General features: G+C 46.0%; 1 protein-coding gene across 6 annotated transcripts in view; it reads left to right on the forward strand.

Annotated features, from left to right (window-relative positions):
* Positions 1 to 23,889, forward strand: part of TP53BP1 (tumor protein p53 binding protein 1) — a 1,075,988-nt gene that overhangs the window by 293,063 nt on the left and 759,036 nt on the right. For all 6 annotated transcript variants that reach the window (XM_086958203.1, XM_086958207.1, XM_086958208.1 and 3 more), the window contains exons 8-9: positions 20,592 to 20,797; positions 21,310 to 21,436. In XM_086958203.1, the coding sequence (XP_086814329.1) occupies positions 20,592 to 20,797; positions 21,310 to 21,436 (333 nt within the window). The remainder of the gene's footprint in view (positions 1 to 20,591; positions 20,798 to 21,309; positions 21,437 to 23,889) is intronic.

The raw sequence follows: 23,889 nt of genomic DNA on the forward strand, positions 1-23,889 counted from the left end.
ATATTTTATTTAAATTTATATAGGGTTGCAGATATACAGCAGGATTTAATTGAAGAATATTAGGACCAAGAAACATTTCTCAGATTAGGGACAGAAGACCTAGAAAGTATGGATAGTACTCCACAGTGAGAGAAAATCCTTCTATCAATAAATAGTTTAGCTACAGTTAAAGTAGCGGGTGTGGATGGGATTCCTACAGAGTTTTATGTCACGGACCCAGGCCCAGCTGTACCGGAACGCCCTGGATTGGACCGGAGAATGGAGGCCCACCCCGATGCGGCGGCCCGGGATAAAGCCGATATCTTGGCAGCGATCCGTGACTCCAGGGTGGCGCTTGAAACCAAGATGGACGGCATGGCCATGGATATTAATCATCTAAGCCTCGACTTCAGAAAGGTGGCGGACAGGGTCACCACCACGGAAGGGGGTCTGACTGTTTTACAGACCGAGGTCCTGCAGCTGAAGGAAACGATAGCCACTCTCCAGGACCATACTGCCCAACTGGAAGATCGGGCCGAAGATGCAGAAGGGCGGTCCCGGAGGAATAATCTTCGCTTCCTAGGAGTTCTCGAAGGCACGGAGAGGCCAGCGGCAGATTTGTTTCTTGAGGACTGGATTGTCAAGGTTTTCCCAAACCTACAATTTTCTAAACTGTTTGTAATTGAGAGGGCCCATAGGACCCTGGGGCCGCCGCCGAAACCGGGATCTCCGCCCAGGGCCATAATAGCCCGGTTCTTCAGTTTTAGAGATCGGGACCTAATTTTACAACACGTCTGTAAAACGGGTCCACCTAGGTATGAGAACCATGAAATTCACATATTCCCGGACTACACTAGGAAGGTCCAGGACCTCCGGAACGACTTCCCACAGGTTAAGCGGCGGATGCGGAACCACAGTGTAAAATACAGTTTGCTTTTCCCGGCCAGGCTCCGAGTGCAGCACAATGAGAGATCCTACTTCTTTGATCGCTCGTCGGATGCGGAGAACTGGATGGACTCTCTGGGATTTGCGGGACAGGATAACGTGCAAGGCTGGCAAGAGCAACGACGATCGAGCGCACGGCGACAGAGCCAGCGCCGTGGTGCAGGGGGCCCATCCCAGGGAGAGCAGGATATCACCGAGACGGGTCTTATAACGGTGGGCCTGGATGGCCCCCACCGGGCGGAACTCAAGAAGATCCCAACCCAGAACCAGTGTTCCCCTCTGTGTTTGGTGCAGGAAACTCAATCGGACACGGGGGTGCTGCCGGCCCGGCGGATATTCCTGCACAGGACAACTGACTGGTAAACCTGAGGGTTTGAACAGACCGAGGGGGGTCTTGGACACTGTGAGTATTTCCCTGCTTATTATGGGGGGATCTGTGCGGCCCGACGAGTTGAAAATGAGGTTGGTCCCTGGAGGAATTGGAGCATAATGTAGAAGGGGGGGGTCTTAATCACAGTATTATTGCAGCGATGGCGTTAGTGTGCCACATTCAGTTCACAAAGCCGACTGTAGAGTGCTGTCGCGGTCGGCTAGGCCTTGGCCGGGCAGGGCTGCGAGGTACCAGTCAGTCGGCTGAATGTTCAGCTTCAAGGGAAAAGCGGTTTCTTTCTGGACTACTACGTAATAGTTTGTTTATACAAAGTTTACTCTTCCATTGTGGGCTAATAGGGAGGGTTTGAGGGGGGAACGTCTTTGGGGCGGGGTTCGAGATCTCTTGACCAGGCCTGGATTGGGAGATGTGGTACTACCGCCGTGGGTGGGTGATGTTGGGGGTTCCGGTTTTGATATGGGGAAGAATAGCTGCCGGGTCCGAATTTATTTTTGCTTTGTTGGGTTTATGTTGTTTGCCTGGTATGGCATCAAGATGGTGGAGGGGATGCCAAAGGGTTCCAGGAGGGGGGGCGCGCTGCCGAATATATTACAAACATGGCTGGCAATACATGTAAATACAAGCTAATAACGTGGAATGTCAGAGAGCTAAATCATAGGATTAAGCGGATTAGGGTGGCCACCTATCTCCGCTGGTATGGTGTCAGCTTTGATTTCCTCCAGGAAACGCACCTTTGGGGAGATTGCCTTAAGTATGTTCAGCGTAGATGGCGGGGACAGTTCTTTGCCACATCTTACTCTGCGTTTGCTAGAGGGGTCCTAATTTGGGTAGCTCCCGGGGTTCCTTTTAAAGCCACTTACTCAAAACTGGACCCGGAGGGCAGATATGTTATAGTAGTGGGTACCCTAGATGGACATAGTGTATGCTTGGTAAACGTATACGGCCCGAACACTGATGACTGATTTTTGGGTCGAGTGCTAGGACAACTGAATATAGACCCTGATATGTAGCTCCTTATAGCTGGGACTTTAACTGTGCTCTTGATGGAGATTTACATAGATGCCCCCCAAAGTTAGACGCCAAACCCAAACTGAGAGAAGCATTGACCCAGATGCTACATAATTATGTCCTGATAAATGTTTGGAGACACCAAAACCCTGCTCGCCGAGTGTACTCGTGTTACACACCTGCTGGCACCACTCATAGTAGACTAGATTATTTTTTTTCTCCAAGGTATGGTCATCGACCGGGTGGAGGAGATCCACTATTTGGCCCGCTACCTGTCCGATCATTCCCCACTTCTGCTTACGTACCTGGTGGGTGGCCCTCGCCCCAAGATCCCGCTCTGGAGACTCAATACGGAGGCCTTTGATGACCCCACATACAAGGAGGCTATTTTACAAGGACTCAAGGCATATCTAGACGTGAACTGGGGATCGGCTAGTACAAGGGCTACTGAATGGGATGCCATGAAAGTGGTAATCCGGGGAACCTGCCTGTCCACGGAAGTAGGGGTTAAACGCGTCCTAGAGAGGGACTCCGACGACATGAGGACCGATTGGCAGAGTTGGAGAGGGACTTCCCAACAGATAAAGAACAGCGGCCGGAATGGACGGCTACCCGACAACATCTAGGAGACTCCTGGGCCTCCCTTGGAAAATTTAATAGGACAGCCAGCAGAAAGAAATGGTACGCGGAGGGCGATAAGGCAGGGAGACTGTTGGCCCGCTTGATTCGGGCGGAAACCCGACCCCACCCGATCCTGGCGCTTCAAAATGAAGTAGGCCGATTAACGAAGTGTTCCGATCCCACCTACAAAAAATATACTCGGAGGCGCAGCCCCTGCCAGGCGCTGAGGCAGAGGACAGGTTTCTCAAGAGGATACAACTGCCAAGGGTCGACGCGGATAGCCAGGAGGAACTGGGAGGGCCACTCCGAGAGGAGGAATTGCGTGCCGCTATAGCCCATCTGCAGAGGGCTAAGTCCCCGGGGATGGATGGACTCGCGGCTGAACTCTATGAAGAGTTCCCGGGTATTCTGGTCCCGAGACTCCTGGAGGTGGCAACGGTGGCCTATGATCGGGGTTTGCTCCCAGACTCCATGCCAGCGGCGACAATAGTTATGATCCTCAAGCCAGGGAAGGATCCGCTACTCCTGGGATCCTATAGGCCCATATCCATGTTGAATGTGGACTTGAAAGTTATCAGCCAGGTGCTGACCTGTAGACTCCTTCCCTATCTCTGTCGCTTGGTCCATGACGATCAGTCAGGGTTCGTCCCGGGCCGGACCACCCTGCAGAACATCCGCCGTTTGGGTCACGTCATGCAAACTTTGGAGGGACAGGCCGGGCAAAACACGCTTGTATTTCTGGACATCGAACAAGCGTTCGACTCGATCCACTGGACCTACCTCTGGAAGGTGCTTTTAAAACTAGGACTGGGGGAGGGGTTTGTGAACTGGGTTCAGCTGTTATATACCAGATCCGAGTCCGCACTGGTCGATGTGTCACGGATGAGATACCTATATCAAGGGGAACCCGTCAGGGGTGCCCTCTCTCCCCCTACTATTCGCCCCGGCGATGGAGCCGTTGGCATGCCATCTCCGTGCGGTGCTTGGGGGTCGAGGTATTCGAGTAGGGGCGGTGGAGCATGTGGTGTCCCTGTATGCGGACGACGCACTGATTTATTTGAGCCAGCCGACGCAGTCACTGCCGATCTTGATGACCGCATTAACGCATTTTACGGCTGCTTCAGGCCTTGCGGTAAACAAAGCGAAATCCCAGCTTCCTGCGATTGGAGAGCAGGCAGACTGGGAGGGGGTCCCGCGTCCCGAGATAGGACTCCCATGGGTAGAGGATCCTCTGCGCTATTTAGGAATCTGGATTGGTCGCAATTGGGCCACATTCTTCCAGCACAATATGGGACGGATAATTCGGGGTCTACGTGGAAGTATCACCTTCTGGAAAATCCTTCAGCTCTCCCTGATGGGGAAGATTGCCTTAATTAAGATGGTGGTCCTCCCGCGATGTCTGTACACTATGCAGGGGTCCTTCTACGAGATACCGCACCGGGTTTTTCGGGAATTGGATTCCCTCTTGGTCCTTCTACTTTGGAATGGGAAGAGATGCAGAGTGAGTTTGGAGGTCCTGAAACGCAGGTGGGGCCTGGGGGGTCTGGAAGTCCCCGACCTGGAGCTATACTACTTCGCCTCACAACTGCAACACGCGATCGCCTGGCTAGATACCGACTCCTCTTGGGAGCGGTCCTTGTTGGCAGGAACCTACGGGAGTGGGCAATTGGGAGCGCAGCTATGGCAAATAGGAGGGCAGTGGAATCATTCCCCCCGCTGGCACGTCTGGTGGCCGCAATATAGGATCGGGTGACGAGGCGTCTCCTCCATCATAAGCCATTCGCCCCTGATTTAGATCTGTGGCTCATGCCGTCCTTTGCCCGGATTGCGCAGGTCATGTCCACCGATAAATGGGTAGACGCGGGATGCTTGAAGCTGGCGGATCTGTACCCAAATGATAAACTTGTCACCTATCAGGAGGCGGTTGCCCCCTTTGAGCTTGGCCCCGGGCAATTTCTCCAATACGCTAAAGTGGCACACACTCGCACGCTGGTCACTATGTTGGCAATGGCGGGGGGTCGGAAATTTGTGACCCACCTTTATAGGGCTCTGCGAGAGGATAAAAAGGCGCGACCCCTGGCGATAGAGGATAGATGGCAGCGGGTGTGTCCACAGGAGATCACTCCACGTGAATGGGAAAAAATAAACGAGAGTGTTTGGAAGGTGTCTGTGAGTAACCGCTTTCAACAAATCCAATATGATATTGTACACATGACCTACCTCTTTCCTAAACGTCTCCAGACCATAGACAATTCCAGGGATGCCCACTGCCCGAGATGTCGCAGTCCCTTGGCAGATTTTGTGCATATGATGTGGACGTGCCCGGTCCTCCAATCATACTGGACGTCGGTTCTGGAGGTTCTGGTGAAGGTGTCGAGTTAGGTGATAGATTTGGACCCCTGCCTAAGAGGCCTAATCCCCCGGGACACCAAGCGAAAGGTGAGCAGGCGGTTTTTGGTACTGGGCCTGGTTACAGCCCGTCGCCGTATTGCGATCCATTGGTTGTCCCCACAGGGCCTGACGCTGCAGAAGTGGAGGACAGACCTGAGAGAATGGGCGCTGGCAGAGGAAGAGCACATGAGGCACACAAGGAGGGATGGGAAGTTACCGAAGGTCCTACAGGCCTGGGGAGTAATGTTTCAGGAGCTGGTGGAATTAGACTCTCTCTTGACGCAAAATAACTCAAAAGTGGGAGGTTCGGGATGGGGATAGGCTCAGCCTACAGGCGATGTGACACCTGGGGACCCATTGTGAGTAGCAGACGACATAGACCCCATCTTTTACCATGAAAATTGTTGTTCACCACTTTTCTCTTTCTTGATCGTGATTAGATAACCAGAACGCTCAAGGTGTTCCTTTTTTCTTTTTTTTTCGGACCCGGCAGCGGGAGCGGGAGGAGGGGAGAGTTGGGGAAGAATTGGGGGCGGGTGGTTAAGAGAGTTTCCACGGAATTCGATAAGACTGATGCGATGTATAAGTATGCAAGGAGTACTTAAGGGGATGTTAAAGGCCACCTTTTTTCTCGCTATTGTTATGCTACAGACTGACTGTTAATGTCATCCCAGAGGATTACTTATGGCCGAGAGCGATTCTGCTGTAAGTCTGTACCTGGTTGCATATTTTTTTTTGTGATGGATGTAACACTTGAAAAAAAGTATGATAAATAAAGTCTTAAAAAAAAAAAAATTTAGCTGAGTCTGGACTCCTTTGAGGAGTTCTAAGGCCAAAGACAGGATGCGATTTAATTAGTACAGTCTTTTAGAGAGTCTATTCATACCATTGTCGATAACATTAAAGAACGTTTGCAGGTATTCCTAATCTATTTGCCTAAATCTCTCTTAAGCTTCATTTTCTGAGTATTTGTTTACTTAATTATAAATCGCATATATTCCTGGCGCTATAAATCGTTTATTCCTAGTACGATATGGTCCTAGAAGTTAGTCAGAAAAATGCATTTTTTTTTGACTGAAGATAAATGTTCTTTCATAACCGGACTGGAATGTGGTTACCAGTGTTGGAACAGCTTTCCCACACTGTATGTAGTGACGATTACAGGTGTGTGTGTGTGCTATATTGTGGATCAGGTAGAATAGTTTTAGGGCCTGCGGTGCTGGATAGAAAATGACACATTCAGGTATACTAATCATAGCGCCATAAAGCTAAACCTTTAGTTGTGAATTAGGTTCCTTCCTGGTTCGTATAATTTACATCAGAATCTGAAGCGTTCATTTAGGAATGCCAGTTATTAAATAGAGTTAAATTAACTTTTGATATAAAAGGCTTTTAAAAGCTTTTATAGTACCAATTTACAGACAGGTAGTCTTCTCGATAGTCTTGTTAAAAAATTATTTCTTAAGGTATAATGCATCTTTTAAATTATGGCTCTTTTCCTTGAATGAGGCAAAAGTTTGTTCCCCAAATGCTTTTCTCAGTAATATTTTTTCTAATACTGATATGCTTGGATGGCCAGGTACTGACTGAATTAATTTGAAAAAATCAACTTGTTAGTTGCTATTCGATTCTTCTGAAGTCACTGGGGACTTTGTGAAAAATAGATAACTGAAAGATGTAACCCTCCTCGTTCTGGAAGTAAAGAAATATCATTAGGAAGTTTGGGTGACTATTAGGAGATGGAGCTTCACAATGGTTCCATTGTGTATAATTGTATTTTTCCATAGGATAGCTAGTTCTGTGTATGCAATAATGTGTATAGTGATGATAACAATACATTTCTTTGTAAATGACCATATTAATTGTAAGCGCAGCTAATAACCTGTGAGGGTATTCATGTCCTGTGAGTTCTGCTGCCTTCGGTAGGATTGAGTTGAACAGCCAGGTCTTAAGTTCTTTCCTGAATTTCAACAGAGAGGATAAAGTGCAAAGGTTTAGGGGTAGGTCCTTCCCGGACTCGGCTGCAAGGTAGGAGAAGGAACGTCCTCTGCTGTTGCTTCAACGGATGCGATGGGTGTGGGCGAGGAAAAAGGAGGTGGTGCACAGGTGTCTGGCGGGTTGGTGGAAGTTCAGGTGGTGGTTGATGTATGCTGGGCCTTGTTTGTGCTGGGCTGCATCTTGAAGTGACATCTCTTAATGGGGAGGCATGGGAGCTTCCTAAGGTGGGGGGGGATGTAGGTTTGCTTGGGGAGTTTGAGGATGAGCCTGACTGCTGAATTCTGTATTGTTTACAGTCTCGTCAGGAGGTACAAGGTAATTCCTGCATAGTGCGTTGTGTAGTCTAGCTGGCTGGTAACTAGGATTTGAGTGATGGATCGTCTGGTGCGGACGCGGACCCATTTAAAGATCTTGCGAAGTATTCGCAGAGTGAGGAAGCAGGTGGGGGAGACTGCATTGATCTGGTTTTTCATTGTGAGCTTGGTGTTCAGGATGATGCTGAGGTTGCAGGCTTGGTCTGTCTGTCGGTGTGGTTTAGGGTCCGTGTTCGGATGACCACCTGGACCCATTCCCCAAGCCCAGAACTTCCATTTTGTCTGTGTTGCATTTCAGCAGTTGTCTTTCATCCAGTCTGCACCGCCTGTCATGCACTTGTAAAAGTTGGGCCTTGTGGAGGGATTTTCTGATAGTTAAAAGATGAGCTGCGTGTCGGTGGCGTAGGATATGAAGTGAAGTCCATGGGTTCTGACTATGTTGGCCAGGACGGGGTCATGTGGGTGTTGAACATAGTGGGGATGAGGGATGAGTCTTAAGGGTCACCACAGAGGATGCTGTAATGTTCAGAGGTGAAGAGAGGAAGGCAGACCGTCTGGGTTCTTCTGGTGAGGAAGATTGTGATCCATTTGAGTGCGTTTCCTTCAATTCCAATCTGTTGAAGCCTCTTTTTAAGGGTGTTGTGGGATACAGTGTTGAGTGCTTCTGAGAGATGGAGGGGGATCAGTGCTGCTGTTTCTCCTAAGTAAAGGAGGGCTCTGATGTAGTCAGTGGTAGTGATCAGGGCGATTTTGGTGCTTTGGTTGGTGCGCAATCGTGATTGGGAGATGTTCAGACGATTGTTGTTCTCCAGGTGTACAATGAGTTGGCTGGTGATTGCTTTTTGGGAGAACTTCGGTGGGGAAGGGGAGCAGATTGATGGGATTGTAGTTCTTGAGTTTGCTGTGGTCAGCTTCTTGAGAAGGGGTTGGACTTTTGTGGAGAAGGTTGTGGTGATGGACGCATTGAAGATGGTAGTGAGTTGGTTGCTGATCGACTTGCTTCCTAGATTGAACAGGTGGTGGGGGCAGGGGTCCTTGGGTGTTGGGTTCATGATGTCATAAATGTTTTGTGCACTGAGCTGGTCCCAGGTTGTCAGCAGGTGGTTGTGGTCTGTGGGAGCAATGTAGATGGCGGAGTTGATGTGTGGGGGTTCGAAGTTTTTGTTGATCGTGGTCTGCTCATGGAAAAAGTCAGCCAGGGTGCTGCAGAATTCCTGGGAAGGGGTGATGATGTTTTCGGTGACTGAGGGGGAAGGAGAACTCTCTGACGATGTTATGTTATGTTATTTACATTTATTTCTAGATACAACAGCTACCCAAATGGGTTTCCCGGTGCCCTGCGGAAACAGAGAAGTCGTAGTTTTTTTTACTGTGGTTCAAACTGGCTTTGATGAGGTTTGCAGGACAATCCTCTGTGTGTGTTTTTGAGGAGTTGGTGATATTGGTTGAGAGACTTTTGAAAGAGGTTCTGTCTGCGGTTTTCTTGTTTGTATGCCACTTCCTTTCAATTTGCAGTTGCGTTTTGTAGCACTCTGTTCTTTGGTGTACGAGCTGGCCTGTTTGGAGGATCTCTTGGGCTTTGTGGTCTTGACAGGGGCAAGACTGTTGGCGCAATTGGTGATTCATACGGAGACGTTCTTGCCAGCCTGTACCAAGTTGGTTGAGGTGTCCGGGTGGGAGGCTTTAAAAGAATTGGTCTATTGGCTCTCAGAAACTTTGCTCCAGCTTCGACTAGAGGTGCTCAGTGGTTTGGTGGAGGTGCCTGGGGAACCTATAACAGTGAAATGGATGATGGCGTGGTCCGTCCAGGTGAGATCAGTGAAATGGCTGTACTTGACAGTGTCACAGGCAGTGAAGATTTTGTTGAGTGTGTGTCCTGCGATGTGAGTGGGGTTGGTGACTAGTTGAGTGATGCCGATGCCGATGTTGTTCATGCTTTCAAGGAGGTTGACGGTGTTCATGTCATCGGACATAGTGTCCATTCAGTAGCAGTAGAACAGTGATCATTGTTGATCACTAAATAATGAAAAGAAACACTCTTACAGAAGACCAAGTTAAAATCAAAGTATCTTTCACAAAATCACTGATCAGCAAGAAGCAGTTTATGGCACAGTGTGACTTTGGAGGGTGGTGATAAGTCCTCTGTGTAAAGTTCTGAATCATTCTAATAAATAGTGTTTTCTCGAAAATACATAATTTTTATTTATGTGGTGTCTGCGATGGTGTGGTTGAGGGTCCTAGTTCGGAATTAACAATTAGTAAATTTTGTGACTTTTGTGGTACAAGGATTGTGGCTGTTGCTTTCGAAGGGCTCACATCCCCTCAACCAACACAATTTCTCAAAAATATAATTTGCCAGGTATTGCACCTTGTTCTGGTCTTTGCTGCTGTGAGGTCTCCTTCTGTTGCCTTTACTTCCTTCTTTTGGTACACTTTATTTATCCTTCATTCATTTGGTGCTCTTGTCTTCAGTTTGTCATCGGAGGACTAGTATGTTCTTGTGTGATGGATGGGTTTATCCTTCGTTAGTACAACAAGAGTACGTTCTAGTGCTCTTTAGGGCGGGAGTTGGTGTTTGTGTTTAGAGGAAGTATTTGCGTCCATTTTTCCTCTTTGTTATGGTGTGTGGGGTTTGGAACAAGCCTTCATTCTTTCCCACTGGGTGGATTTCATTTTTGTTGCCATTTTGTAGGCACCACTTTTGTCTACTGGACCAGTTGGTTATGTTGTATTGGGTGTTACTGTTGAAGCGTTTTACTCTTTTTTTCCTTTTTTTCTTTTTTATGCATTTCTGTGTTATGGTAGTTAGCTTGTTTCTATGACAGTATAATCGTACATCCGTCGGGTTTGCTTCTTTCTTCTTATTGTGATGCTGTTGTTTGAGACCCTACCAATCTATCATGATTTGCTGAATCTTTGAGGATGTAGTTTTGCCTGACAAATACACCTTGGTTTGGATGATTTGCCTTATTGCTGTTGAGGTAGACCGTTTTGGATTTTTCTTTCCTCACACCCAGCCACGTCCATGGTACTGCTTGGATATTCAATACTTAAGGTGAGAAATCTTCAAGTAGATATTTCATCAGAAGAAAAAACATTTCATAATCTTTCTGTTCGGTTTCCTAATCAAGTCTTCCAGCTTCCCTACTCTGAGAGTTGATCACAGTGCAAAAAATACAGTATCTTGTTTGTTTTCTCTAGTCATTTCCTTTGAATTATTCAGGCCCGCCTTCACCTTTAGGGGCATGCGGAGGGAAAAATGGACAAGGACTGATGGGATTCACATTTTACTTCTCCTCTCTTTTTTAGTTTTGTTTGACAGTATTAGTATACATAATTGCTCTTTTTTTCAATCAACAGCCTTGAGAAAGCCCTGGCTCCACTTGCAAAACAGGGCGAAACACGTGTCGGCTGTTCTGTCCTATGTTGTATGAATCAACTGCTTAGTGGATAAATGGAAAATGAGCATTAAAGAATGAAATATTGAATGAACACTAATAAAAAGAAATTAGCTCACATCAATCAACTGGTACTGTAATATTTAAGGAAAATGTACCCATTGATGGGATTGGAATAGTACAAATTGGGAAAGGAGGAATAAATGCTTACATCCTTTGTATACTTTGCTTTAAAGGCTGGAGAGGTCCAGAGCCTTAAGCCACCTTTCCTCCAAACAACAACGGAATTGGGAGTAATCTTGAAGCCATGGCACCTCCTGTTGACGTGAAAGCATTATTGCATATGTTCTGGCGCTTGGAGGAAAATAATGAATGAGTTGACAAATTTCCATGTAGCACTCCCAGTCCTTGGTCCCCAAACTTTTGGCCTCCGTCCCTGCCCCCCCCCTCCCCCCCCCCCCACGCACTCTTCCTCAGTTAAAACGCTTGGGATCTCACTCAATAAACACCTCACTCCCCATTCTCAGATCAGCTCAGTCGTCTCTTCATGTTTTCTTGCCCTCCGCGCCATAAGGACAATTTCCTGGTTCTTTTATCTCCCCGCTCTAAAACTGATTTTAATGGCAATGGTCCTTTCCCGGCTGGAGTACGGGAATATAGTGTACAATGGTGCCCCCGCATATGCCTTCCGCCGCCTTCAGCTAGTCCAAAATCAGGCTGCTTGCCTGATTTATGGGCTGACCAGATTTCATCATATCACTCCCCTACTTAAATCTCTACATTGGTTGCCAATCAAAGAACAGGCCCTCTTCAAGCTGCGCTGCACTACCTTTCACTTCCCCAGGGTTCATCTCTTCCGCCATCAATGTTTATCGTCCTAACAGAGAACTTCGCTCCTCCACTAAATTCTTCCTTTCTGTTCCCCGGTTCAAAAAAAGCAGATCGGGGGTTTGAAATTTGCTGTCCTAGCCCCTACTTTCTGGAACTCCCTCCCCCTGTACATCAGATCCATTTCCTCCTATCTTGAATTCCGTAGGGCTCTTAAGACTTTTCTGTTTTCACACGCCTTCCCACCTGAGTGATCTCCCTGCACTAGCCCCGGGTTAGGCATCCTCTAGCGCCATGAAACCGCTGGGTATACGTGCGCTATATAAATTCCTATAAATTCACATTCAAATTCAATCCATCAGAACGATTGTTACTGAATGTAAATAATGTTTTCTTATGTCTTGGTGGTTCCATAAACTATATAAAACTGTTTCTTGCAAACATGTGTTGCATCTACACAGACTTCCACAAGTAAGATCCTAATTAAAGTGATAACATGTTACAAATATCAACCACACAATAGTAAACATGCCAAAATGTGTGTTCTGCAAAGGATGGGTGGTTCTGTTCCATATTAAGAACTTTCTTGCCAGACTTGGGTAAATCTAGTCTTAAAGAATAGAGGATTATTATACAGAAACACAAATGGATGCAGATGAGACAACTCCCACTTTCAGAAGGATGGGTCTGACTCACAATGGTTTAGGCCATTCAGAAAGAGGCTCTTTGAGCTGTTTAAAGCTTCATATTTTAACCGACAACGTGACCATATTTTGATCCATGTCAGATACAGAACTGTTATAATTATCATACATATATTTTTCTTTTAGTTATCCCATTTTTAATTATATATGTTAGTTATTTAGATGTAGGGGTCAAACATAAAATGCACATTTAATGTCATTATTCACTTCCACTTGGTAATAGAGTCTGGTTGAATATATTCATGTTGTTTTGTTGGAGTGATTTATTTATATGATGAACAAGATTTCATAGAAGTTGCGAACTTCATTTATTGTTTTTAAACGATAATCGCAGTTCCACAGAATGTAAGTAAGTGAAAGGTGTCAAGGCCTTTTCTGCTAATTGTTTGTTCTTAAAGGTTCACTAATAATCAGATAGATTACATGAAGTGTGAAGAGACAGAGAAGATCTTCTTCCCAGCGACTCATGACATAGGCCATAATAAACCTTATCACATACCTTTGCTGAAGCTTCTCATACACCTATTTACAAAAACAAAAATGACCCCGTACCCGAGCAAAAGAGTCTGTATTACATATAGATGTCCTAGTTCATCAGATCTCAACAAAAACACAATATATCAATGAACAGCTTCCTCGATGATTAAGATACACTGTTGCAATACTTGATTGTAGTCAATTTATTCTTTTTATTCAGAGGCACTTTATTCCTTTAAAACATCACACAATTGCTTGCCGCCAACGCGTTTCATCTCTTACGGGACTTATTCAGAGTTTGTATCTTTTGACGGAGGTTCATATCACATAAAAAGCAACAGCGATGATGAGACCATGTATTGGTAGCATAGTTGGCGTAATCTGTATCCTTCACAATATGTCGACTCAGCGTTAATACAAGAGTGTTCCTAAACGTCTGTGAAATGAGATTCAGCGGTGGCAAAATGACCACGTTTTTTGCAAAATATATGGGTATCTGGCGTTGTCACCGTTGTGTCTATGCAGGGAATGTCTCTCCTAGTAGGGTCCCATCAGGGTAGATAGATGACACCCAATGATAAAGTCCATTGATTGTGCTTGAACCATTATTATTCGCAGTTAGTTTCTAACCGGATACCCCTCTTGACAGCATCCGTCTGTCCTTTCAATTGTATGTGTGATCTCTCTGTTCAATTCAAACTGTATTCCATCTGGTCAGTAAAATCCTTCCTGCCCAGTCAACTCCTCGTAATATTTTTTAATACACCTATTTAGCCTTCACTTGTGAGCTTATCAACCTGCGTGCCAACAAAGATGAGAATAGCAGACAATGCTATTTTTCTGAATATTAGTTCTGTTGTTCAGAAGAGGTATGCATGGGTGAATGTTCTTTAAAACTCAAATTACGCAATTTTACCTTTGGTGCTAAGTTTAGTTTGGTTAGTCTTTCACTTGAGGGTGGTGTTGGATATATTTTTTTGATAACCAATTTTATTGAGTTTTCGAAGAAGGCACACAGCACAAAGTATACACAGTCGGTTCAATATGCAATGCACCTGAAAACATCATATGCCATAACACTGCGTGATAATATCCAGTGGTTGAAGGGGTTAAACCTGGCACGCACCACATTCCACAATATCCAAACAGTGTTGGTCGTCTTATCGCCCCCACCCATTTACCCCACACCTTATGGGATTTCCTAGGACAACCCCTTACCTCATACACAAAGCGCTCCTGCGCGGCACACCAGTCAACTCCTCTGTGCCATTGTGACAGGGCAGGGGCCACTGTATTCAGCCAGCATTGTGCAATGTCTCTTTGCTACCACTAGGGCTGTGTTGAGAAAGAGTTTATCCGCGCAAGAACCGTCCAGTTCCTCGGTGATGCCGAGTTGGTGGGGTTAAAGGGTTCCACCCATCCCAGGACCTCAGTGTGTTCCCCCAGCACAGATTCCCAAAAATGTGTGATAGGTGAGCATGACCATACCATGTGGAAAAAGTCCGCTTGATGATGTGAACAACGTGGACAGGAGGCTTCTGAACGAAGACCTGCACGGTAGAAGCGCAGCGGCGTGAGATAGGCAGCGTGTAAGTAGTATAATTGCACCATTCGGAGCCGCGCTGAGAAAGTGATTAGGGCGTCGCGCCAGTCAGTGATCTAAGGATTCGATCCAGCCCTCCCACCGGACTCTAAGCTGTGAGAGTGTGTTGGGGCTGTGGTAGGTAAGAGAGCGATAGATACAGGAGATCCCCTCTCCTACCAAGTTGCCAGTCATAACCTGGGCCTCTGGCGGGCTATAGTCAGACAGAGTTGTGCCCTCAGGGACGTGTGATTGGATGGCGTGTCACAGCTGTAGATAACGAAAGAACTGTGAAGGGTGTAAAGAGAAAGTACGTTGTAGGTCTTGGAAAGTGCGGATGTGTCCCCCCTTCCAGACATCTCCCAACTGTGAGATCCCGATTAAGTCCCATGCACTGAAGGCGGTTAATCTCGCCACTCCTCGGAACCGGGCGCCCTGCCAGAGCCGAGTGCATTGGGTCAGCTTCCCAGTCCAATGAGTGTGGCTTAGGGAGGCCCGGCAGGCCAGGAGGACCCCACGTGTGATCTCCGGCAGCACTCCGGGGATGGTGTTACCTTAGAGCATCCCCTGAATACTGGGCATACCAAGGGTTTAAAGCTCCAACCAGTAGACCAGATCCGACCATTCCCAGTTGAACCAGTCATGCACTACAAGGTGGGTCGCCAGATAATAAAGATAGAGGTTCGTCATACCCAGACTGCCATCGTAAGGTGGGATCTGACATTGCGTGAGGGCAAGGCTGTCGACACCCTCCCCAGAGAAATTTGACAGCTAAGCTATCCATGTCTCTGAACCATGCACGGGAGAAAAGAAGGGGCATATTCTAGACCCCCTCTCCAGCATCGGAGATAAAAAGTCTAGGGGTTTGGCTTGATCCAACCCTCAGCTTCATGTGTCACACCAAGAAGGTGGCGGCTACTTGTTATGGCATCATCAGAGGTTTAAGACCTATCCTTAAATTCTTTGATGCTCCCACCAGGCAACTGGTGGTTCAAGCATCAGTGCTGTCCTGGCTCGATAATGCCAGCCCGCTTCTGGCGGGGATTAATCAGTCAGAACTCACCCGGCTGCAGCGAGTTCAAAATGCGGCAGCCAGAGTTGTGATAGGCCTGCCAAGGAGGTGCTCGGTCTCCAAATCGTTGCAGTCTCTCTCCACTGGCTCCCGGTACACCAGAGGATTAAATTCAAGGTACTATGCCTTGCGTTTAAAATCCTCAAGGGCACGTCTCCCCAAATTCTGGAGAACCTGTTGACTCAGTATTCACCCCCGCGAACCCTCAGATCGCTGAGTCAGAATCTGGCAGTGGTTCCGCGCTTCAGGCTGAGTAGAGCTGGTTGCCGCTCTTTTCGAGTGTTAGCGGCGAAGTGGTGGAATTCTCTTCCTCTTCATATTCGGGCTCTCGATGACCTTCTTCAGTTTAGACGCGCCATCAAGACCATTCTTTTTGTTTAGCTCTTCAAACTGCTTTCTGTGGCCTTCCCAGTCTTTTTTTTTTTTCGGGTGTTGTGTTGTGTGTACCTTGTCAAAGCGCCAGGACGCCCCTTCGCTGCGGCAGCTGTGCGCGGTATAAGTATAAATAACATAACATATAGAGGAACCTGGGCAATATCATCATTTTAAATAGAGCAATTTTACCCATAGGGTTCAGGGTCAACGATTGCCATCAGAGGATATCGGCCCGGGCCTTCTTCACCACTGGGTTGACGTTCAGCGTCCAAGTTAGATCAGGAAGGAGGGCCACCCAGATCCCGAGATACTAAAAGGACTGCTGCCGGAGGGGTATTGTGGACTGCCAGTCGAAGCACTCAAGGGAAAGATGAAGGGGGACCAGGACGGACTTAGCAGAGTTCACTCGGAGGCCGGAAACTGATTTTGGATATATTAATATAAGGAAAGCTTTCTGATGGCACCACTTTATTACAATACTAGCAGCCCGCCCCAGCGTTGCCTGGGGCAGAAGGGGGCTGGGGGCAGCATTTCAGGCTTGCGTGCACTCCCTCCCCGGCCTTCGCCCGCCACGACATTGTCTGTGTCCCGGACAATGTCGTGGCGGGCGGGGGCTGGGGCGGGAGTGCACGCAAGCCTGAAATGCTGCCCCCACACCCTGAGCCTTACCGCAGTTGTTCCGGCCCAACCTCCCTCACCGGCTCCCTCCCGTCCCGTGTCCCAGAGCCTTACCTGAGCCGCCGCTCCTCCCCGAGCTCCTCACTTCACTGCCGCTCCTCCTCGTCATCACGTAAGTTGCGGTCAGCGCTACGTCGTGGCCGTCAGCATAGCGGCCGGCGCTACTTTCAGGGCACTACTTTTTTTTTAAGTTATATTTTTAAATTTACGTTTTTTTTTATTTTCTATAGCCTATGTCCATCTGCACACCCTGAGGATTACAACAATGTATTGGGTGTGTGGATTGGCGCTGTGGTTCCCGAGTTTACCTTGCCAAAAGGTTTATGTTCTCTCTTTATAATAGTAGTATAGATTATTTTTTTATTCAATCTTTTGATAAATATCGCTGCCACTTTTTTGTTCAATATTATAATACTTACAATTCAAATTGTATCCACTAGGATAGAATTTAGATTTTTAAATACATCTTTAAAAAATAGCTCTGATTTCCTAATGCTCTTGAGTGTGCCTTTCCAAAATGAGAGGGGTTGAGTTCCACTACTTATCTCTGTGATATCTTGTAGGATTGATCGCTACCTAAAACGCTTCTCTCTAAAGTAGTGCTCAGTATGTTGTGAGATGGGTGCAGTCCAATTGGCTTGGCTGCCTGTGTTAGGTTGGCACAATGACGAGGCACTTATTGCCTGGGGAGTCTAGAAAGTCTATTACTGGGCACTGTTCTGTAACATCCTGAAAGCGTAGCGCCTTTGATTTTTTCTGACTGAATTGCTCTTCCTCAGGTGGAGGAATATGTGCATGAAAACATTCGACAAATAATGTGTAAGTCAGACACAGGCTAATAGCCCAATGTCTTAAACCCACTTAGAGGAGAAAGTGATAGTTAACATCTTCTATAGAAAAACGACAATGTTCTTCTGACGAAATCGGGACAAGGTCCAAAAAAGAGATTGACCATACCTGAAACTATTGCCAAGAAAAGTTAGTGGACCCAATATTTTTCGAAGTCGACCCACCATGGGTCGACTTCGAAAAATGTTGGATTCGCAGAAGAGGCTTGTATAAATGCCTCCACTATTGAACCAATCCTTCTTTCCAAATGGCACTACACACCATTATTGTTTAGGAAAAGCTAACAGAATAAAGGCATCCCGATTACACTAGATCCAGAACGTGACAAGTTAGTTACTCAGAATCTTCTTAAGAGAAAATGTCATCATGCAATTCCGAAGTTAAATTGCAGCATTTTCTTTACTGGACAAAGTGTAGGTAGCAGTTCAAAAGCACTTTTTAAACCAGAGTTTCTGCAAGGGCTTTTAAAGGCAGGCGCATGTTTATCAGCTGCTCCCGCATGTTCTTCCCAAGACCCAAATCTTTCGACAGAGGGTTGAAAGGCTCTATTATGTCCAGTTAGCTCGGTAACCTTTCCCTGCCCTCCACTCACTCCCCTCCATCACCTGTCATCTATGGCAGAGCGGCCATGTGGCACCTAACATCTGAACTTCTGAGACATCTCGGGCAATATAAAAATGAGGGGCATTGAGAGACTGTGAGGGGTTCCATGTTTCCAACGTAGAAGGCCGGTTGAAATCTCTACCTGCTCTCACAAGTAGAGAAGCACAGGCAAACTAAACAAAAAAAATGTCAGGTGCAAGCTGCACTTAGTCTATCCTAATCATGTGCATATATGTGCACTCGTGCATCTGCATCCATTTGTGCTTCTGAATAGAAATCTTCTATTTTGAAAGACAAGACCTTTCTTGGCACATGCAGGCTAATCTAATTTGTGGAACAGAATCGGCTCCCCTTTGCAAAACACACAGCCATATGCACAATTGTACGGTTGGTATTTGTAACATCTTATCACATTGTGTTGGGAATGTCTAATACATAGAATTGCTCATCCTATACAGAACAACGTGCTAGTGTGCGGCTCAGCTGACTGGTCAGTCAAATGTTTGGACCTTTCAGCCATGGCATTATTGACATTAATTAACTGTTTTCACTTACATTTTATTTTCAGGAGGGGCCGACAGTTAAAGTTGAATCACACCTATGCCAACCCCAGAGGGATGTAATGTGCCCTTATACCAAGCTCTCTCCATGTGTAGTTCCAAAGAGTGTGGTGTACATTTCAGAGAATGTGTCCTACCATTGTAAACGTGTTGGGCACGAGAACCATCAATGAATCCGATAAATTGCTTCTAAAACATACTCTGCGATGTGCTCTGAATGTAAGGTAACATCAGTAGCCTGCAGGGAGTGCTAAATTTCATTTGAAGATATGATGGAAATGTTAAGCAGCATCTAGTGAGCGAGTGGTTGTCACAGTTTCTGTAGGAAATATGAGAAAACTGAAGAAGTATGGCATACAGGTGAAATTGTGGCACCAATGTTGTGGTATCGCTTGGCATCAAGTCCTGACTAGAACAATGCTCACACCCACAATCAGCCTTGGTGTCTGAAGAGAGAGGCATGAGGAAGCTTGTGAGAGTGGAATTTCCCAAGCAAACTGCATACGAGTTTCTGGCATCACTTGGAATGAGCAGCCATGTGTGCCACAGCTCAATCTGCTACTGTGGAAATAGGGACAGAAAGAAGACTAAAAGAAGCAGTGCGAGCAGTACCTGCCCCAGTACCCGACACAAGCATGCCATGGCATCAGTAATGGGAATCACTGGAATGTCTGAAGATGAAGAGCAGTGGTAAACTCTGAGCAAACAATTTAAACCAAGAAAACAATTTCAATAATAATTTGGCATTACCTTGGAGGTTGTTAATTTAGAGTTTTACTAATCTCGGTTGTGAGTAGCAAGAAAAGAGGTATTACTGGTCCCAATTGAGATATTTATGCATATTATATTGCAAGTAATGATTTCTTATTGTTGAAAAATTCTCGACTGCTTACACTGCCCTTTTTAAGTTATTTGTAATGTATTCTGTTATGTGTGATTAACTCTTGACCACGCAGTAATGAAAGTTAGAATGAAAACATATTTAGAGTGTCTGTTCTTGCCTTAAAATTGTATCTGTCTCTGCACTTACACGAGCAATTTCTGAAGAACTACCTAGAAAAAAAGATCCTTAACCTCTTATGTGAATGAGATTCCTGACAGAAGTGGATGACTTTTGTAAAACAAATGTACTAAATATCAGTGGGAGCGGAAAACAAATAATGATTATTATTAGTATCCAAAAACATAACCCATGTGTGTTAGCCTTTTCAAAGTAAACATCAAAACACAAGCTATCATTCAAGTATAGAGACACGTATTAATGAGGTCCTCCTGAATTTTCAAAAGCGGAGAAAAGAAATGAAAATGCTCTTTTTGTGCTGATGATTCTGGCAATGGTAAAAGCCAATTGGTCTTTGAGTACTTCCTAGTACTTCTGACTAAGGAAGTTTTCTAATTAGTTTCAACATTTATAAAAGAAAAAGAAGAGAAAAATACATTTGTTGAATTTTTTTTTATTCTTGATGTTCCTTATTGCAGCCCAACAGAAATGTATTCCTCCGGAAGGTAATTCACAGTTCTCTCCCAACCCCTTAAGCATGGGATTGTCATACTGGTAGCTCAAACTGGATCTCTTATGATTGTGGAAAGCCTTGAAAGCCCATCTGCTTTGCATTCCCCATACTACATTAATTGTGCCGAAATTATCACTCTTTCAACCTTGTTGAGGAACAGCCTTCCATAGTGTATGCTATTCGAGTGTCCTTACTTCATGAATAATAATTTGAAAATTTCTTTTGAGTTATTAATAAAACATGTAATGTTTATAAATTGTAGCAGAACAAGCATTAATACAGCTGAATATTTTTCTCATCTCAGGTCAGAAGAAATTCACACCCCACGTAACATTGCACCCCATAAGGAGGAGATCCCTAAAAAGGACAAATCTATTTGTGACCTGCTTCAGTGGCATTCTCAGGATAATTTAAAGGCAACATCACAGAATGAGCAGTCAATGGGACAGGATCAAGATGAGGATAGTATTCTGTCCACTCAAGAAGACATGTTTAGCCAGAACAGAATTGGTAAGACAGCATTTTTTTTAAGTTAAGTACTCTTACTTTTTTATCTCCTGACCTCCACATAGATATTTGACATATCCTTGTTTTTTGTTTTGCAATACTCCAGTATTGAGACCGTAGATTCAGATAACATTAAAGGATTATTTTAGTGCAAGGAATCTAGCAGAGTATCCAGCAGAGCTTCAAGGAATAACTAGAAGGCATCCCATGTCATATGTAAGCCACAAGGTTTACTCTGAGGCAGTGTTTCATGATTCTTATAACGAATCTTGTGCCTTCCCCATCATGAAAAGTACTCATCTTACCATAATATTGCTGCTAATGAAATACTCAATGTGAAAATAGATCATGTAAAAACTGCCTTCTTGGTAAAAGTAAATACATAAAATAGTATCTTTGGCGCAGACATTTAGTGGTGAGGACAACTTTAAGAATGTATTGTAATACATCCTAAAATTATATGTGCCTTTTTGTTTTTGTGATGAAACGCTGATGTATTTATTCTCTCTCTGCAGGTTCGGACAACAGTGTTTTAGCATCCAGAGCACAAGATCAAAGTCTTCTGGCTTCCACCCCTGCAACCAGCTTACACCTACTTCATCTCTCAGGCCAGGGCTCCCTTGTCCAAGAAAGCCTCTCTGAGTAAGAATTAACTGTCAGATCCCCTCAAGATTTAATTTTTCCATTTATAGGGGCTTGTTTTGCACGTTGCTCACCAGCTACTAGCCTACACTTATTAGAAACGTCTGTGTCTGTACTTCTGCAAGGATGCCACACCTTAGTTAGCATACATCAATGCTTGTAACCTTTTATTCCTGTTATTTAAATGAAGTACAGTACTGTGAACGGGGCACATTTTAAGGGCAGAGAACCAGCATCCTAATTTATGTTTGATGTCTTTCTGCATCCATCATCTCTTGTCAAGCTGAGAATTGTATTGCAGTAAGAAACCACATTTTGTGACTGGAAATTGATAATTGATGTTGCAGTGTTCATCCACTGAATTGTGCACTAGTATTGATAATACATCGATTTGTCATGCAAAATTTGTGAAGGCTTTTGTAGAAAAGTCTCTTAAACTTTATTACACCCACATTCGCTTTATGTGTCTGTGTCCATTGTTAACTCAAGTGTTTAAGAGTTGTATTAGCACATTTTATTTTTTTATTGTCTCTTAATACAAGTAGAAGTTTCTGTAATGAAAATTCCTTGTACTTATGCGTCATTTGCATTACTTTACACACAGTCACATTCCAATGCTGCTTTGTTCACAGCTCTGGCTGTGAACAAAGGCTTCAGGGAGCCTCAGAGAATTTCAATCCCCTCACGCTCCCTTAAACCTTTGTTCAATTTGTTAGAGCATTCTGCCCTCTAGTGGCAGAATGTTCTAATAGCCCTATAGCCCTTCGTAGCTGGGCTATACCTGCTATTAACCCCTTCCATGCGGCCGCGATTCCCCTGGTGTGCTGTAAACAACACGAACAGGGGCGGGCCGTGACGAACCCCAGCCGTCATCAGCACACGAGCACCGTAGTGCATGACGGCAGGGGTTCGTCATCAGCATGGAAGGGGTTAAAGTCCAGCTGCCTTAAGTCCCTGTCCTTCGGTTTGGGACTTTAACGCTGCAACGCGCCTTTAAAAGCCGGTATAGCCCACTACGGCGGGCTATAAGGCTATATTAAGGTCGAGTTCTGACGTGTCAATTGCTGCTGCCAGCAGCCTAGAGGAAAGGCAGGTCTGGTCACAGAGCATGATTGAAGCAGCTATTTAAAGCAACGAAAAGGGAAATTGCTTTTCAGTCTTCTGCTCTTCTGCTCTATTTTAATAGCTGACAATGACCAGCAGAGAGACTATGTTTATTTTTTGCATTTCTTAAATATAGAAAACCAGAGTATTTCTGCATGTCTGTACACATTATAAGCTACTGCAGCTTTTATTTTTTTAACTGACTTGTATTGGACTGTTTCTAATACCAGTTTGCAACAAAAATCTAACAAGTTTTTGATGTGTTTAATTTTGGATTAGAGGTTTTATTTTTATTCTTCATGTCAATCAATCAATCAATCAAGGACATTTATAGAGCGCACTTCTTACCCGTTGGGTCTCAAGGCGCTATGGGGGGGGGGTGCCGTTACTGCTCGAACAGCCAGGTCTTGAGCTTCTTCCTGAAGGAGAGGTGGTCTTGGGTCAGGCGCAGGTCGGCCGGGAGGGAGTTCCAGGTCTTGGCGGCCAGGTAGGAGAAGAACCTTCCTCCTGTTGTCGCTCTACGGATGCGTGGGACGGTGGCGAGGGCGCGGCTGGCTGAGTGGAGGTGGCGTTTGGGAGCGTAGAAGTTGATTCGGTTGTTGAGGTAGCTCGGGCCTTGATCGTGTAGGGCTTTGTGTGCGTGGGTGAGGAGACGGAAGGTGATTCTTTTGTTGACGGGGAGCCAATGCAGGTCTCTCAGGTGTCCGGAGATGTGGCTGTTTCGTGGGATGTCGAGGATGAGTCTGGCTGAGGCGTTCTGGATCCGCTGGAGTCTCTTCTGGAGCTTGGCGGTGGTTCCGGCGTAGAGGGTGTTGCCGTAGTCCAGTCGGCTGGTGACGAGGGCCTGGGTGACGGTCTTCCTGGTCTCCGTGGGGATCCACCAGAAGATCTTCCGAAGCATGCGCAGGATGTTGAAGCACGCCGAGGAGACGGCGTTGACTTGTCTGGTCATGGAGAGGGAGGAGTCCAGGATGAAGCCCAGGTTGCGTGCGTGGTTTGTTGGTTTGGGTGCGGTGCCCAGGGCGGGGGGCCACCAGGAGTCGTCCCAGGCGGTGGGTGTGGAGCCCAGGATGAGGACCTCCGTCTTGTCTGAGTTCAGTTTCAGGCAGCTGGTCGTCATCCACTCGCCTACCTCCTTCATCCCTTCGTGCAGGTTGGCTCTGGCGGCGGCGGGGTCGTTGGTCAGGGAGAGGATCAGCTGGGTGTCATCGGCGTAGGAGATTATGTTGAGGTTGTGTTGGCGTGCGATGGCCGCGAGGGGGCTCATGTAGACGTTGAAGACGGTAGGGCTCAGCGAGGATCCTTGAGGGACGCCGCAGATGACTTTGGTGGCCTCTGACTTGTACGGT

The sequence above is a fragment of the Lissotriton vulgaris genome, chromosome 2_1 (assembly GCF_964263255.1).
Source record: "Lissotriton vulgaris chromosome 2_1, aLisVul1.2, whole genome shotgun sequence".
Lineage (NCBI taxonomy): Eukaryota > Metazoa > Chordata > Amphibia > Caudata > Salamandridae > Lissotriton > Lissotriton vulgaris.